Source organism: Notolepis coatsorum (assembly GCF_963971535.1).
Source record: "Notolepis coatsorum genome assembly, chromosome: 8".
Taxonomy (NCBI): domain Eukaryota; kingdom Metazoa; phylum Chordata; class Actinopteri; order Aulopiformes; family Paralepididae; genus Notolepis; species Notolepis coatsorum.
This window is the reverse complement of record NC_140172.1, coordinates 155,674,730-155,690,685: the sequence shown is the minus strand read 5'-3', so window position 1 is coordinate 155,690,685 and position 15,956 is coordinate 155,674,730. Positions and strand designations below refer to the sequence as shown.

The 15,956-nt window shown below is 42.3% G+C and overlaps 1 protein-coding gene across 1 annotated transcript in view; it reads right to left on the bottom strand.

Annotated features, from left to right (window-relative positions):
* The window catches only part of usp28 (ubiquitin specific peptidase 28), a gene marked incomplete at both ends in the record, with an annotated part of 64,821 nt that overhangs the window by 20,987 nt on the left and 27,878 nt on the right, over window positions 1–15,956 (bottom strand). Inside the window, 3 exons of the mRNA XM_084320615.1 lie at window positions 1,803–2,031; window positions 7,126–7,196; window positions 11,670–11,896. Coding sequence (XP_084176741.1) covers window positions 1,803–2,031; window positions 7,126–7,196; window positions 11,670–11,896 — 527 coding nt within the window. The remainder of the gene's footprint in view (window positions 1–1,802; window positions 2,032–7,125; window positions 7,197–11,669; window positions 11,897–15,956) is intronic.

Genomic DNA, 15,956 nt, shown 5'->3' with positions numbered 1-15,956 from the left:
TCAAGGTCAAGGCAGTTCCCCACATAAGATGCTGGTTTTCCAGACAAACGGCATTTACATTTAGTCATTTAGCTGATGCTTTTATCCAAAGCGGCTTGGCAGCTAAGGGTCAATGGCATTGTTCGTCAAATAGTGCCGAACTCGAGTGTTACACATTGTAGTATAGACATATTAGCTTGATAAGTAGTAGTATAAGTATAGTAGCATAGTAGTAACGTAGATAGTAGTAAAACATTTGTACTACTATGTACCTTACTACTATGCTACTATACTTATAATACATTTCAGCTGTCCTGACTGTAGTGGGCAGTTTGTTCCACCATTGTGGAGTGAGGACTCCCGAGAAGAATAACTTTGATGACCCCCCCCCCCCCCCCCCCCCCCCCCCAGACACAAACTTGCTCAAACTATTTACAGCAACATTTACAATAGAACGTGGGTGTACTGTATGAAGGAGCCCCATGAACTCATCATTAAAGAACCCAGGACGCCTATCGCAAAGAGTAGGGGGTTCCCCGACGTTCCTGGCCAAATTCCCAATCAGGTCTCTGACTCAAGGCCACCTAATCATCCCTTCCCCTTAATTGGCTGATATCAATCCCCGTCTCCTGAGCCGTTCAGCCATTGTGTATAGTGTGAGGTGTGCCTAGTGCCAGTGTATGGTAGTCAGTGTGTAGTGTGATGTGTGCCTGGTGCCAGTGTATGGTAGTCAGTGTGTAGTGTGATGTGTGCCTGGTGCCAGTGTATGGCAGCCATTGTGTAGTGTGATGTGTGCCTGGTGCCAGTGTATGGCAGCCATTGTGTAGTGTGATGTGTGCCTGGTGCCAGTGTATGGCAGCCATTGTGTAGTGTGTTGTGTGTCTGGTGCCAGTGTATGGTAGTCATTGTGTAGTGTGATGTGTGCCTGGTGCCAGTGTATGGTAGTCATTGTGTAGTGTGATGTGTGCATGGTGCCAGTGTATGGCAGCCATTGTGTAGTGTGATGTGTGCCTGGTGCGCGTCTATACTTTCCGTAGCCGCATTTCTGCAGGACGCTCTCTGATTGGCCACTGACTGACGCTCTCTGATTGGCCACTGACATGTTTGCCCAATCGCGCGACGACGAGCTGTGTCTTTGCCCATTTCCGCGTCGAACAGCCTGCAAACTACCTGGCGTTCTATCGCCCTGCTCTAAGACAAAAACTCTAACCTTAACCAACTTCGAAAGAGCGCCTAAGCTTAACCGTCGAAAGAACTTGCCGTCACGCTCTAAGACAAACTCTAACCTTAACCTACTTCGAAAGAGTGCCTAAGCCTAACCAGTGTAGAAACTGACATCGGCCAATCAGAGAGCGTCTCCGAGAAATGCGGCTACGGAAAAAAATAACGCAGGTGTGCCGGGTGCCAGTGTATGGCAGCCATTGAGCCTGCGTGGCCCAAGGTTGGGTGCTATTTGTAAAACGCTTTAACCCGTTCACTGCCACAATACAGAAGGTTAACCCTTTCACTGCCACACGACAGCAGGTTAACCCTTTCACTGCCACACGACAAAGGGTAAACCCTTTCACTGCCACACTACAGAAGGTTAACCCTTTACTATCACACTACCGAAACCGTCGGTAGTGTGATAGTAAAGGGTTAACCTTCTGTAGTGTGGCAGTGAAAGGGTTAAGTCTGAGAAAAAGCGCTATATAAATGTAATTTTTTTTTTTTTTTTTTATATATTTCTTTTTTATAATTTTTTAAACATAACTGTAATGAATTATTATTATGAAGAAGCCCCGTGAAGGAGTCTCCCCTCCACAGGCGCCCGGAGGACCCACCTGCGATGAGGTGCGGCAGCCTGTCGTTGATGTACATGAGGCAGTAGGCGCTGGCGTTGGTCATCCCGCCGTACGAGTCCCTCTCCAGCTCCTCCCACGACGACTCGCTGATGGTGATGTCGTTGTACTTCATCCAGCGCTGGTTGGCGTGGTCGTAGATGTAGGCCCAGTAGTGGCCCGCCGACGCCTGGCCCTCGTGCACCAGCACCGCGTGGAGCCTGTACGGTACCTGCACGGCAGAGGTGGGACCCAGGTCATTACATTCACTCATTTTACTGTCACTGTGTAATTATTGTTGTTACTGTTATTATTTATTAATAATGTAATCATCATCATTATTAACTAATATAATCATCATCATCATCATCATCATTATTATAATCATCACCATTATTATAATTATTGTTATTATTATTATACTTACTGTTATTAATATGAATTATATAATCATCATCATAATCAATCACCATTATTATTATTATTATTATTATTATTATTATTATTATTATTATTATTATTATTATTATTATTATTATTATTATTATTATTATTATTATTATTATTATTATTATTATTATTATTATTATCACCATCATCATTATTATTAATCATTATAATAATCATCATCACCATTCGTATTGTTATTATTATTATTATTATTATTATGATTGATATTATTATCATCATCATCATCATCATCATCATCATAACATCATAACATCATCATAATAATAATTATTACTACTCCTCCTCGGTTTGGTCTTAAAGGGGAATGCCACCCATTTAAAAAATGCACACAATGTTCTTCCTGTGCCCCAGGACAGTTCAGTCAGTATGTTCTTCCTGTGCTCCAGGACAGTTCAGTCAGTATGTTCTTCCTGTGCTCCAGGACAGTTCAGTCAGTATGTTCTTCCTGTGCTCCAGGACAGTTCAGTCAGTATGTTCTTCCTGTGCCCCAGGACAGTTCAGTCAGTATGTTCTTCCTGTGCCCCAGGACAGTTCAGTCAGTATGTTCTTCCTGTGCCCCAGGACAGTTCAGTCAGTATGTTCTTCCTGTGCCCTCAGGACAGTCCAGTCAGTATGTTCTTCCTGTGCCCCAGGACAGTTCAGTCAGTATGTTCTTCCTGTGCCCCAGGACAGTTCAGGCAGTATGTTCTTCCTGTGCCCCAGGACAGTTCAGTCAGTATGTTCTTCCTGTGCTCCAGGACAGTTCAGTCAGTATGTTCTTCCTGTGCTCCAGGACAGTTCAGTCAGTATGTTCTTCCTGTGCCCCAGGACAGTTCAGTCAGTATGTTCTTCCTGTGTCTCAGGACAGTTCAGTCAGTATGTTCTTCCTGTGCCCCAGGACAGTTCAGTCAGTATGTTCTTCCTGTGTCTCAGGACAGTTCAGTCAGTATGTTCTTCCTGTGCTCCAGGACAGTTCAGTCAGTATGTTCTTCCTGTGCCCCAGGACAGTTCGGTCAGTATGTTCTTCCTGTGCCCCAGGACAGTTCAGTCAGTATGTTCTTCCTGTGCCCCAGGACAGTTCAGTCAGTATGTTCTTCCTGTGCTCCAGGACAGTTCAGTCAGTATGTTCTTCCTGTGCCCCAGGACAGTTCGGTCAGTATGTTCTTCCTGTGCCCTCAGGACAGTTCAGTCAGTATGTTCTTCCTGTGCCCCAGGACAGTTCAGTCAGTATGTTCTTCCTGTGCTCCAGGACAGTTCAGTCAGTATGTTCTTCCTGTGCTCCAGGACAGTTCAGTCAGTATGTTCTTCCTGTGCCCCAGGACAGTTCAGTCAGTATGTTCTTCCTGTGTCTCAGGACAGTTCAGTCCGTATGTTCTTCCTGTGCCCCAGGACAGTTCAGTCAGTATGTTCTTCCTGTGTCCCAGGACAGTTCAGTCAGTATGTTCTTCCTGTGCCCCAGGACAGTTCAGTCAGTATGTTCTTCCTGTGTCCCAGGACAGTTCAGTCAGTATGTTCTTCCAGTGCCCCAGGACAGTTCAGTCAGTATGTTCTTCCTGTGTCCCAGGACAGTTCAGTCAGTATGTTCTTCCTGTGCCCCAGGACAGTTCAGTCAGTATGTTCTTCCAGTGCCCCAGGACAGTTCAGTCAGTATGTTCTTCCTGTGTCCCAGGACAGTTCAGTCAGTATGTTCTTCCTGTGTCCCAGGACAGTTCAGTCAGTATGTTCTTCCAGTGCCCCAGGACAGTTCAGTCAGTATGTTCTTCCTCAGGACAGTTCAGTCAGTATGTTCTTCCTGTGTCTCAGGACAGTTCAGTCAGTATGTTCTTCCTGTGTCTCAGGACAGTTCAGTCAGTATGTTCTTCCTGTGCCCCAGGACAGTTCAGTCAGTATGTTCTTCCTGTGTCTCAGGACAGTTCAGTCAGTATGTTCTTCCTGTGACCCAGGACAGTTCAGTCAGTATTTGTGAACCACTCTCAGAGAGAGAACACTCCAATCGGTAGCGTAACATCTGGGGCTGCTCCATAGACAGCGAATGGGGCTTGTACTTTATGAGACCATACAATGAGGTTTATTTTCTAGCTTTAATTATAGCCTGATTTGGGTGTAAGAGCTCACATAAACATGGTATGGCCTCATAAAGGCAGAGCCCCATTTATTGGCTACAGAGCAGCTCCAGGATGTCTTTGAACATTGGTATCCCCGAGTTATGGTTCTTCCTCTGAGGTACTGTTTATTGTTTATGGATTTTGGAGGGGGAGTGTAGTCACATTACATGACAAGAGTTTGACTATACCAGTAAATACCCAACACACAGGATCACCAGGGTTTTACAGAAGATGTACTGTATTAATATTAGAACAAGCTGCTCCAGCCTGGTATGCTGGCTTCCCAGTATTAATAGCTGACATGATTAATGTGCTGTAACTGTTAGCATATCAAATGATAGGGCCTACTCCGCAAGATCCCACACACACACACACACACACACACACACACACACACACACACACACACACACACACACACACACACACACACACACACACACACACACACACACACACACACACACACACACACACACACACACACACACACACACACACACACACACACACACACACACACAGAGGATTTGGAAGACAGCAATACAATTAGGGCTGTACCGAATGTCATTTTTTAACATTAGAAGCTTCTATTATATGGAAGTATTCGAACAAAGCTTCGAATGTCTATAAATAAAAAGTTTTACTTCAAATAATTACTTTTTTTAACTAAATCCTCAATTTGAATAAAGTGATTCATCTGATTAAATTAGTGTTTTTCTTTTATTAAATCAACTTTCTTTAATTAATATAACTCATCAGTTTCGTCAACATAAATAATCCAATAAGGGCACGGTTGGTATGAAAGTGATGGTGACGTCTTATAGTATAATATTATAATATTAGTGTAGCCTAATCTTTAACTGCAACAGTGAAGAAAACCCCCATTGGTTTAAACTGATTGAATAGACACATAAAAAAAATACATAAAAAATAAATAAATAAATCGAATGTTGATTTCAAATTCGAATGTCAACATTATGATCAAAGCTTAGAAGCATTCGGTACAGCCCTAGATACAATAACACATTGTTTTATCAAGTGTACTATGTGAGCTGTGTTTTCTAAGCGTATCAAGTCAGGGAACATGTGTTCCGTTTAAATTGGGAAACAAATGCTATAAGGAACACGCCACCATTTTGGGAAAATACACTTATTTGCCATCTTCCCCAGTCAGATGAGAATATTGACACCAGTCTTGTGTCTGTGCGTCAGTTTTGGAGTTGCGTTTCTTCACTTTTGACGGAGCTAAGCTAGCTGCTTCCTACCATTTCCAGTCCTTGTGCTAAGCTAGGCTAGCATGCACTTGGACCTCTCTCTCTCTCTGGGGGCTAGTGGACACACAGAGATGAAACTGGTATCAATCTTCTCGTGTGTCTCTGGGAAATATGTAGGGCTGACATTCGATTTTTTTTTGGAATTCGAAGCTTCGGGGCCGAGATTTGATTTTAATTCGAAGCTTCGAGATAAAAAAAAAATATATATATATATATTTTTTAATTTTTATAAAAAATAAAAAATAATATTATGTTGTGGGACTTGTACAGCACTTTGTTCAACTTTGTCAGTGCTGTAACGTTTAAACCTTTTTAAATCTTAGACAAACCAAAACACTTTGCTTTCATGAAATATTGTAAGCCGTCATTTGAGGCTTTATAAAAGCAGCACAATGAACACAAATCTGTCAGTGCCGAGTCCGACCTCATCTTAAATAACAAACAGCATTGCTTGTTGTAGTTAACAAAGAGTCGATTTTGCACACAAAAAAACAGCCCTAGAAATATGGCAAATAAGTGTATTTCCCAAAATGTTGTGAGTGTTCCTTTAACACAACTTGAGGCTGGTGAAATAAAGGGAGGATGACGGATCCTCCCAATCCAAAAGTGTTAAAGAGTGTTCCTTTAAAGCTGCAGGCGTCCAGTATGAATAACAACATGGACAGTGGTAAGAAAGAGCTCTACCGATCGACAACATCTGTGGTAAACCAGTCTAGAGGTCCAGAATTGTAGAACTTAACCTTCAATAGAGACCTTGCACAGAATGTTTGTGTAGGTCTCTTGGCTGCCTGTAACCATTGGTAACCACTTTCAAAAGAAAATAATGCCTGGTTTCTGTGCAGTGATGGATCAGACCAAAACACTGGAACAACATGATATCACTGTGACTAGTTTACAAGATCCAGTAATAAGTAGGGCTGTCAAAGTTAATGCTTTAACTTTGGAGATTAATAAAAATTATTTAAAGCATTAAAATAAATTAATCTAGATTAATCTATGGAGTGAAACATCTTCAATCTTAGCGCCGCGGATATAAGAAAGAGGTCATCTAGCAAATGTTGAACATTTGTATTTCACAGGAGAGAAACTGTATTCAAAGAAAGCTTATTAAAATAGTCTTTGAATCTAAATATACTTTCTTTGTGTTGATTTTACATTAATTCCATGATTTTAATCAAGTAAATATCTGTTACAAGCTTCGGTTTTAAGTAGAAAAATGCTATTTTTAATCTAGATTAATCTAGATTAATTACAGAAAATTGTGAGATGAATTAGTAAAAAAAAAATTATCTATTGACAGCACTAGTAATAAGACACCAAATTATTCAACTTTTGTTGATTTCTCATACATCAACACATCGAAACCGTTGTTTTGCACATAACAGTTCTGTTGTTTCTTCCAACATGGGCATTCTAATGATTCTGTGAAAGGCCTTTATTATTATCCATCTGTCACAGTGTGTTAGTTAGGGGAGGATCTGTGAGGAGTCTTACCTGACAGAGGCTGTTGTCTGAGTACATGGCCTCCAGGGCTTGGCTGACCCTGTCGATGCTGGCCTTTAGCTCTGTGTACGAGAGAGAGAGAGAGAGAGAGAGAGAGAGAGAGAGAGAGAGAGAGAGAGAGAGAGAGAGAGAGAGAGAGAGAGAGAGAGAGAGAGAGACAAACATCAATAAAGTGCACCTGTGGCTGAGTGAGACACAGACAGACTGACAATTCTTCTTATTTCTCCATACTACATACTACATGCTACATACGTACTATATTGTATGTGATTCTGTGATCTGTTAGTATGCAAAGAATAGTATGCAACACCTCGGTTGTGCAAGTATGTTGTATGTAGTATACGTCGCACATACTGTACTGCAATCTGAACCTTGTATGATGTACCGAGGGGGGTGGGAGGTTGAAAAAAAAATACTTAAATTCAGAATAGATGCTTTTTGGCGAAATCATGAATATATCAACTATAAAGACTGATAATCAGTAATACAAATATACAGGAAGGGGGGGGGTATGCCCCTTTGTTTTATGGGCAAGAACATAAAGCGTTTGAGAACCAGTGGTCTATGACAAACTAATGGTCTATGACAGGGGTCGCCAATTAGTTTTGGCCGCGGGCCAGATTTTCCCCAAGCCGTTGCTTCGCGGGCCAGGATCAAAAACAATGGCTAATTTAATATACTGATATTGAAAAAAGACAAACGTTTTTCTCTGGTCTGCATCCCCTTAACAATTGTGTGTATTGCGCCGTACTGTATTGTACCCATAACCCATTCTGCAATCTGTTAAATAAAGTTTTCATTCATTCATTCATTAATCATGAACAGCAGATCAGCTGTTGCAGATCACAGCGGCGTGTGATGAACACAGATCAAAATGCATGAAAACACGACTCACCATACCTTGTTTGTTGTTAAGTCCTCCAAAATCCCTGCTAATGTTTGAAACATGTCATATCCACTCGCCGCCCTCCAATTCCAGATTGGCGTTGAATGCTTTATCTGAACTTTATCTGCCAACTTGAACACAGTTGTCATCATTGCCTCGTTGTTGTTGTTGTTGTTGTCGCCACATATTATGCAGAGAGGACGTCGGCTCGGCACGCAAGAATCACCGACCTGTTGCGATAAACCCGTATTTTAAGTATTGCTCCTGTTTATTAAAAGAAGCGTTATATTTCCCCGTTTTCTTTTTAACTCGCTCGCATCTCGAACGCGGAAGTGAACGTGCGTTCGGGAAATATACACAGGCCCGGTGGGACTATTCCATTGGTTCTCCCAGTCCACGTGACCATTTCTAGCATTTCAATTGGCTATAGTGACAGACATGATGACTACCGGTAGATAGATACAGCTTCACAATAAAAGACACCCTGGCGTCCCGAGTGAATATTTCCCGCGCGTCACATAAATATCATATTCTCAAAATAATCTGACGGGCCAGAAATTATTGCTGGCGGGCCAATGTCGGCCCGCGGGCCGCCTATTGCCGATCCCTGGTCTATGACAAACTAGTGGTCTATGACAAACCACAGTGTTCGACAGCTCAATCAATACTGCGGAAATGAGCTCCAGAAAATGGATTAATGAAGGTGTAGTAGACTGTGAATGTTGTTTATAGAGAATTAGGGATGTTCGATATTGGCTTTTTTACCGATATCCGATATACCGATATTGTCCAACTCTTAATTTCCAACACCGATATCAACCGATACCGATATATACGGGGGAAGATAATATCGGACATCCCTATAGAGAATAGATTAATGAAGGTGTAGACTCTGATCGTTGTTTCAGAGAGAATAGATGATTGAAGGTGTAGACTGTGAACGTTGTTTCAGAGAGAATGGATTAATGAAAGGCGGTAAAGGTAGTTGTCAGGACACCCTGGGGTTTTCTGGAGGTTCTATTGTTAATAACTGACACCACTAGATAATAAAACTCATTCAGGGGAAACAATGTGCCTCCCTTTGATTTATATGGAACATTTCCAAATTAGTGGCATTTTCCTTTAACTGAAGTCCAGCTTGTTGACACACCACAGACTGGTCTGTATGAGGAATGCTAACAATGTGAAGAGGTTATTTGTGATGTGGCTGAGGGATAAATATAGAACGTTACCCGTCCCTGTGTGTCATAAACTAACCTGGTGAAGAAAAATAACAGACTAAAATTCCATTTAACATGTCAAGATAACTGAAGTAAAGTACATTGACATCTCAAAGTACAGAACTTAAAGGAATCACAGTTCATGTTCCATCTGTGGTGTCCGTGGAGCTCATGTGGTGGTGGGAACACACAGTACTGCACAGCTGTGAGTCATCGAATGGAAACCACATCCATATTTAGGTATCATGTTCCCCAGTAGCAGCATGTAAACACACAACAGCAGTGACCCTAAAACGGATCCCTGGGGAACTCCCTGATGAATCAGCATTTTCAAGTAAAACTAATTCGCTAGAGCAAATTAGTTAAACTGATGGAAACACTGGCATACATATATGACTCAAATGAATCTGTACACGTTTCGGATATACGTGAGATTATGGGCATAATAAAGGTGCTATAGATCAGGGGTTCCCAAACTTTTCAGGCCAGGGCCCAGAAAATAAGGCGTCAGAGAGCCGCGGCCCAATGCACATCGTCTGGCTTTTTTTTTTTTTTTTTTGCCAGGCGACCGATTTTTTAAGCCAAATATCACTTCAATCCTATTAAGTTAGTTCAAGTTAGTTATTCATTTATATGTGCTATTTATGAGAGGGCTAACTTGTTGCAAAATAATAATGATAATAATAATAGCCTCATTAAAATACTATTGTTGCTTCGGTTGTTTTCAGCGTTTTATGTGTATAATCTGTTATTTAGTTTGAAATGTTCGTTGAAATAAGTAGATTTTTCGTTTTTGTTTATTTATTAAGTTAATATAAAACCATATAGTCACATTTTAGAATACAATACAATAGAATTTTAGAATACAACTAGAAACACTGTCCTGGCCTGCTTCTAAGTTCAGTCACCTGACAAACATTTTTTTTTTTTTTTTTTTTTTTTTTTTTTTTAATCATCTCGCGGCCCACCCGTGGCTGTTCGCGGCCCACCTTTGGGTCGCGACCCCGACTTTGGGAACCACTGCTATAGATAACCTCCAGCCACTAGATGTCGCACTAGAGCACCAGCATGTAATTTATCCAATCAGATGCATTCCACGTGGGGAAGTAGGGAGGGGATAGACCACTGCACTTCCGTGTTACATTGAGCTCATGAAGGAGAGAGCGGGGGGAGAAAATTAATGAATGTGGATCAGAGCCTTGACATTAAGTGGTTGTAGCTACAGCTGTGGGGGGGGGCTGGAAACATGATCCAATAGACTTGTATACACTCTGCACTTTCTCTGCCGAGCTATAGTCGTTTTTTCGCACCTACTCCCGAACTACGCATGCGCAGATTGATGAACCTAGACTCTGTGGGCAATCTGCGCATGCATAGTTCAGGAGTAGGTGCGGAAAAGTGACTATAGCTCGGCCGAGAAGGTGCTGATCGACTTGGAATTGGTCTCTCCGTGTTCAGGAGACTCAGGCGTATACAAGTCTATTGGATCATGTCTCCAGCACCCCCACAGCCGTAGCTACAACCACTTAATGTCAAGGGTCTCATCCACATTCATTCATTTTCTCCCCCCGCTCTCTCTCCCAGTGTTGCGGTGGTCTATACATGTAAACAACATTCATTTTGTACCAACATTTTTTATGATAAATTCATTAATCAATAATCTTTCGAGGAGAAAAGCAATACTTTAATCCTGCACATTTGTAAAAGCTCTGTGGATGTTATTACTACAGTATTATAATGTTTTATTTCCAGGTGTTAGGTTCTGTGTCCTGTGACTGTTCAGTCCTGTGACTAGTAGCTATTGCAACAGGAGAAGAGGGGCTCTTTAAAGGGGCTGTAGCCATAAATCATGGACTGTCTGAACGATTTCGTCTGGGTTTTTTGTTGTTGTTTTTTTACCCGTCCAGAATTGTGCCAACATTAGCATAATACATATATTATAGAAATAATAAGCAAACATTAACTTTCAGAATCAGTTCTTCTCAGACAACAACATGATCTGAACGGTCAGCTAGCTATCTTTTACCGATCACATTCAAACCTTCGAGCAAGAAGAATGAAGCTTTGATTATTCGATGATGATAATTACTACTGAAGCTTCGAAGCCCAAAAGATGGTAATGGCGACGGCCCTAGTATGGAGCATGTTAACATCTTAATTTGCTTACCATTGATATTGTTAACATTACATTAGCTTAACACTGATATTTTTAACATTTTCATTTGCTTACCATTGATATTGTTAATATCCGCATTAGCGATTATCCCCATTGATATTGTTAATATCTTCATACCATTGATATCGCTAATATCCTCATTAGCATACCATTGATATCGTTAATATCCTCATACCATCGATATGGTTAGTATCCTCATACCATCGATATGGTTAGTATCCTCATACCATCGATATCGTTAGTATCCTCATACCGTTGATGTCGCTCTCCGCCTCCGTCCTCCAGCGCTGCAGACAGCTCTTGACGGCGTGCAGCTCGTCCTCGGTGATGCTGTGCGGCGCTGGGTGAGGGCTGACGTCCATGTGGGGTCTGCACTGCGTGAAGGGCTTGTAGATGGGGGTCCGTTGGCCACCGGGGGGCTGCTGCTGGCTGCCTGCGACCGAACCCTCCGACGTCCCCGGCTCTCCAGGTTTTGTTTGACTGAGGTGACCGTGGCGTGGGGGGGGGGGGGTCAATGGGAGGGGGGGAAGAGGTCAGCGAAATCGTATTTTGTGCAACAGCAATAACACTTCCTATCCAGTTAGTGCCAGTGTGCGAAGTTTAGTCACGTACATGTTTGTGAGTTAGTGTCTAGTTGTCAGTGTTTATTCTTCATGACCAGAGACCTGCTATACCCAGTGATGTTAATAATGTCAGGATTGGGGGAGTGTGGGACACACACACACACAGACACAAACAAAAGGAGGGAATCTTAACCACTGGTATCCAGTGGCGTCGCGTGGGTAAAATAACAGAGGATGCCAAAAAAAATTATTATAAATTTCTTTTTTAAATAATCTTTATTCATATTTAAGCCAAATAATATATATAATATATTTCTCCCTCCCTCACTCTCTCTCCCTCTCTTTCTGAACATTACACACACACACACACACACACACACACACACACACACACACACACACACACACACACACACACACACACACACACACACACACACACACACACACACACACACACACACACACACACACACACACACACACAGCGGCATCACTTATGAAAAGTTATTAGGTACTCACCATTGTAGCAGCTGACGAGCCGTGTTCCAAATTAAGTAAAGTAAAGCAGTCCACCAAGTTCTCCAAGTCCTGTGGGTATTTTCTGCAGCTGAGCGAATTTCAGGTCTCCTCAATGAATTAATCCGAGAGAGGAATCCAAATTTCAATCAATCAAACAATGCTGTTTGTTTAGACATTAAGACTCACATAACGTTAGCTAGCTATCTCCGAGGTTCCCTCCTTGTTTTGATTCGAACGTGACCGCGAGGCAGTTTCACCGAGGCGATGACGTCGTCACGTTTAGCTTTTAACACATTGGGGACGAAGCACGGATATATCCGGCTTTTGAATCCATGCGTTGTGGACAGAATCATGGAGATATCCGTGGGAAGTTGTTATTGCTTTTATTCCATTTTAATAACCTGTTCAAGGTCGCCGAGCGGCACTGCAGATCTTCCCTACTCTATGAATTCGACAATGTGCAATACCGGCCAGATCCTCTTAGGGGCGCTGTCGCGCTACAGCAATGTGCCCTGTGGGCGAACGGATCAGTCTCTTTGTTGTCTTTCAACGGATATTTGAGTAGCACGATTCTGGATCTGCAGCCTGTAGCTTGGATTACGTTATCGAATCACAGATTTCACCATGCAATAAGGGGATTTATCATCAGCCAATGGACATATCGATCTACTAGATGGCGATCGATAACGGGGAAATGCTCAGGGGGGATCCCACTGGCTCATGGTAAGATCTTTTTCACGTAAATTACAGCCCGATCAGAGCTTGCTATGATACTCAACCAGCCGACCAGCGTATGTGGCTACTTAGACAAACACGGTTATTGGTAATCAATAATAATAAACGATGTCCCCCGCCCCCCATATGCAGTTTGAGTTATTTCTGTAGCATCTGTAAAACGGAAATGCCATTGGATATAACGTTAGCAGCTATTAGCTCTATAACTAGCCTTCCATAAAATATACTAGCCCAAATCCGCTATAAAGCTTATATTCACGGCGCTATAAAATGAGAACATATTGATGCATTTTTTTTTTCTTTAAGTCATTTTGAAGGGACGGTTTATGCACTCAATTGACAATGAGAATGGACAGATAGCAATACTATAAAGTATAGATTTAGCTGTACAAAAAGCCACACGTTTGTTTACAAAAGCTGGCCCTCAACCATTATATTAGACGGGCCCCAGCGGCCGCGAAAGTGTTAATGTGATTTGATTGGTCAATCGGTGGAAACGTTCTGGACTGGCCCGCCTCCGGAGCTGCAAATTTGAAGACGCTAGAGTACTTTGCTGTCAGACGGACCCCGTGTTAAGTATGGGTGGGAATCACCAGTTTCATCACGATACGATACGATATCGATTCTTTGGACAACGATACGATATTTGCCGATATCACAAAGTCTGCCACGATACGATACGATTCGATTCGATTCAGGTGCCTGCGATCAATATGAGACGATATTATGTGCCCATTTAACACAATCAGTCACATTTAGATCAACTAAAAAAAGGCTACGGAAATATCAATTGACGTTTTTATTTTTGAGCTCTTCCAGACATTTAAATGAAAAACAATCAATTGTTTTTAATACAAATAGACCTCCTGTTCACTGTAAAGTGCCACGTTTTTATATATTGAGCTTTACACTTTAAGTAAAATGTTTTGGAACTCACAACACGCAAGCTAAAACCCCTTCCTCTCCCAAACCGTTCCTACAATTGTTTTATGTTGCATGATGATCATGTTTAAATATCAACATTATCTGTCCATCCTCAGTAAATAATATCAATATAATAATACTCCTGACACACACACACACACACACACACACACACACACACACACACACACACACACACACACACACACACACACACACACACACACACACACACACACACACACACACACACACACACACACACACACACACACACACACACAGACAGAATGTCCCCTCTCCTCTCTCCGTTTCTCTCTCTCTTAGCTTAGTTAGCTTAAGCAGCTAATGTAGCGTTAATTTAGGTCTGCCCACGCGACGTGGGCATAAAAGAATGGCGACGATGCAAAGCATGTTAGATGCATTTGACCCGTTGCGGGGAAAAAACTGCACAGACTTATATCGGGTCTCAAAATAGACGACTGAAGCCCTGCTCTCGCTCTGCTGTACAGAGCTAAACGGAGTTTCACAACACTGGCCGCGGGGCGGATATGACGTCGCCGTCGCCGGATTTTCTAAATAAGAGTATCGCAATATGAATCGATCTTTTTACGTTGCATCGATCCTATTTGATTATTGATAATAGATCGATATATCGATCTGGATCGATGTATCGTCCCACCCCTAGTGTTAAGGTGTGGGAACCCCTCGAATCTTATTGGCTAATAATCCACAACCATGAATCACGTGGTGGACGCTTGAAAAAGACACCTCCCCCCTCCCCTCTGCTCTATATTCTGGCTGAGCACAGTGACTGCCAGCCTGCCTCAGTGAGTCTGACAGTGTTAGAGAGTGAGAAGGAGAAGAGGGAGAAAATTCTAAAAATAATAATTATAACACAGAGATGAAAAATTATGATTTTTTATTATTATTGTAAACTATATATAAAAAAATATATATTTTTATTTTTTATTTAAATTAAAAATGTTTATTTAAATGTTTTACTGTTTATATTTTAATGGGGAAGCCAGGCTTCCCTTGGCTTCCAGGAGGATTCACCACTGCTGGTATCGCAGAGCCATGAGATAGGGCGGGGCGAAAACACAAGAACACTGAAATAAATAAAAAATTGAAAATAAGAACAGCTATAGAAAACACAAAACACCAGGATGAAATAAATGGGGAAAAGCCCCAAAATAAACACCATAGCATAGCAGATGAAAACAAACCAGAAACCAAAAGCACTACAGAAAGAGAAAACCCGGGCGGCTGGGTGGCGCAGCGGACATTGCGCCCGTCACCAACGCAAGAGACACCGGTCTCGAATCCGGCTGTCAGCGTTGCCTCCGGCTTGGCCGGCCGTCATACTGGCTCAATTGGCAGAGTCAGCGGGTGGTAATCTGGTCATTGTAAACAGCGATGCCTACAGGTCGGTCAGGCCGCCTGCACAGCGAGGAAGGGAGATGGTGAGGGCAGTGTGAGCCTCCCACACGTTACACCTCACCAATGAGAGTCCGCGCTGGCAGGTGAAAAGAAGTGGCTGGCTGACTCCGCATGTATCGGAGGGGACATGTGATAGTATCTATCAACCCTCCCTAGACCGGCCAGTGGGGGGCACATGCGAGCAACGGCCAGGAAGGGAAGGGGGGGAATTGGCATGACGCCTAAAATTGGGATGGGAGAAAAACACAAAAAAACAGGAGGAGAAAAAGTAAAAAAATAATGATAAAAAAAAGGAGAGAAAACCCTAGAAAAAATGTACTTAGGACACTCCTCTACTACTGAAGGAAAACATG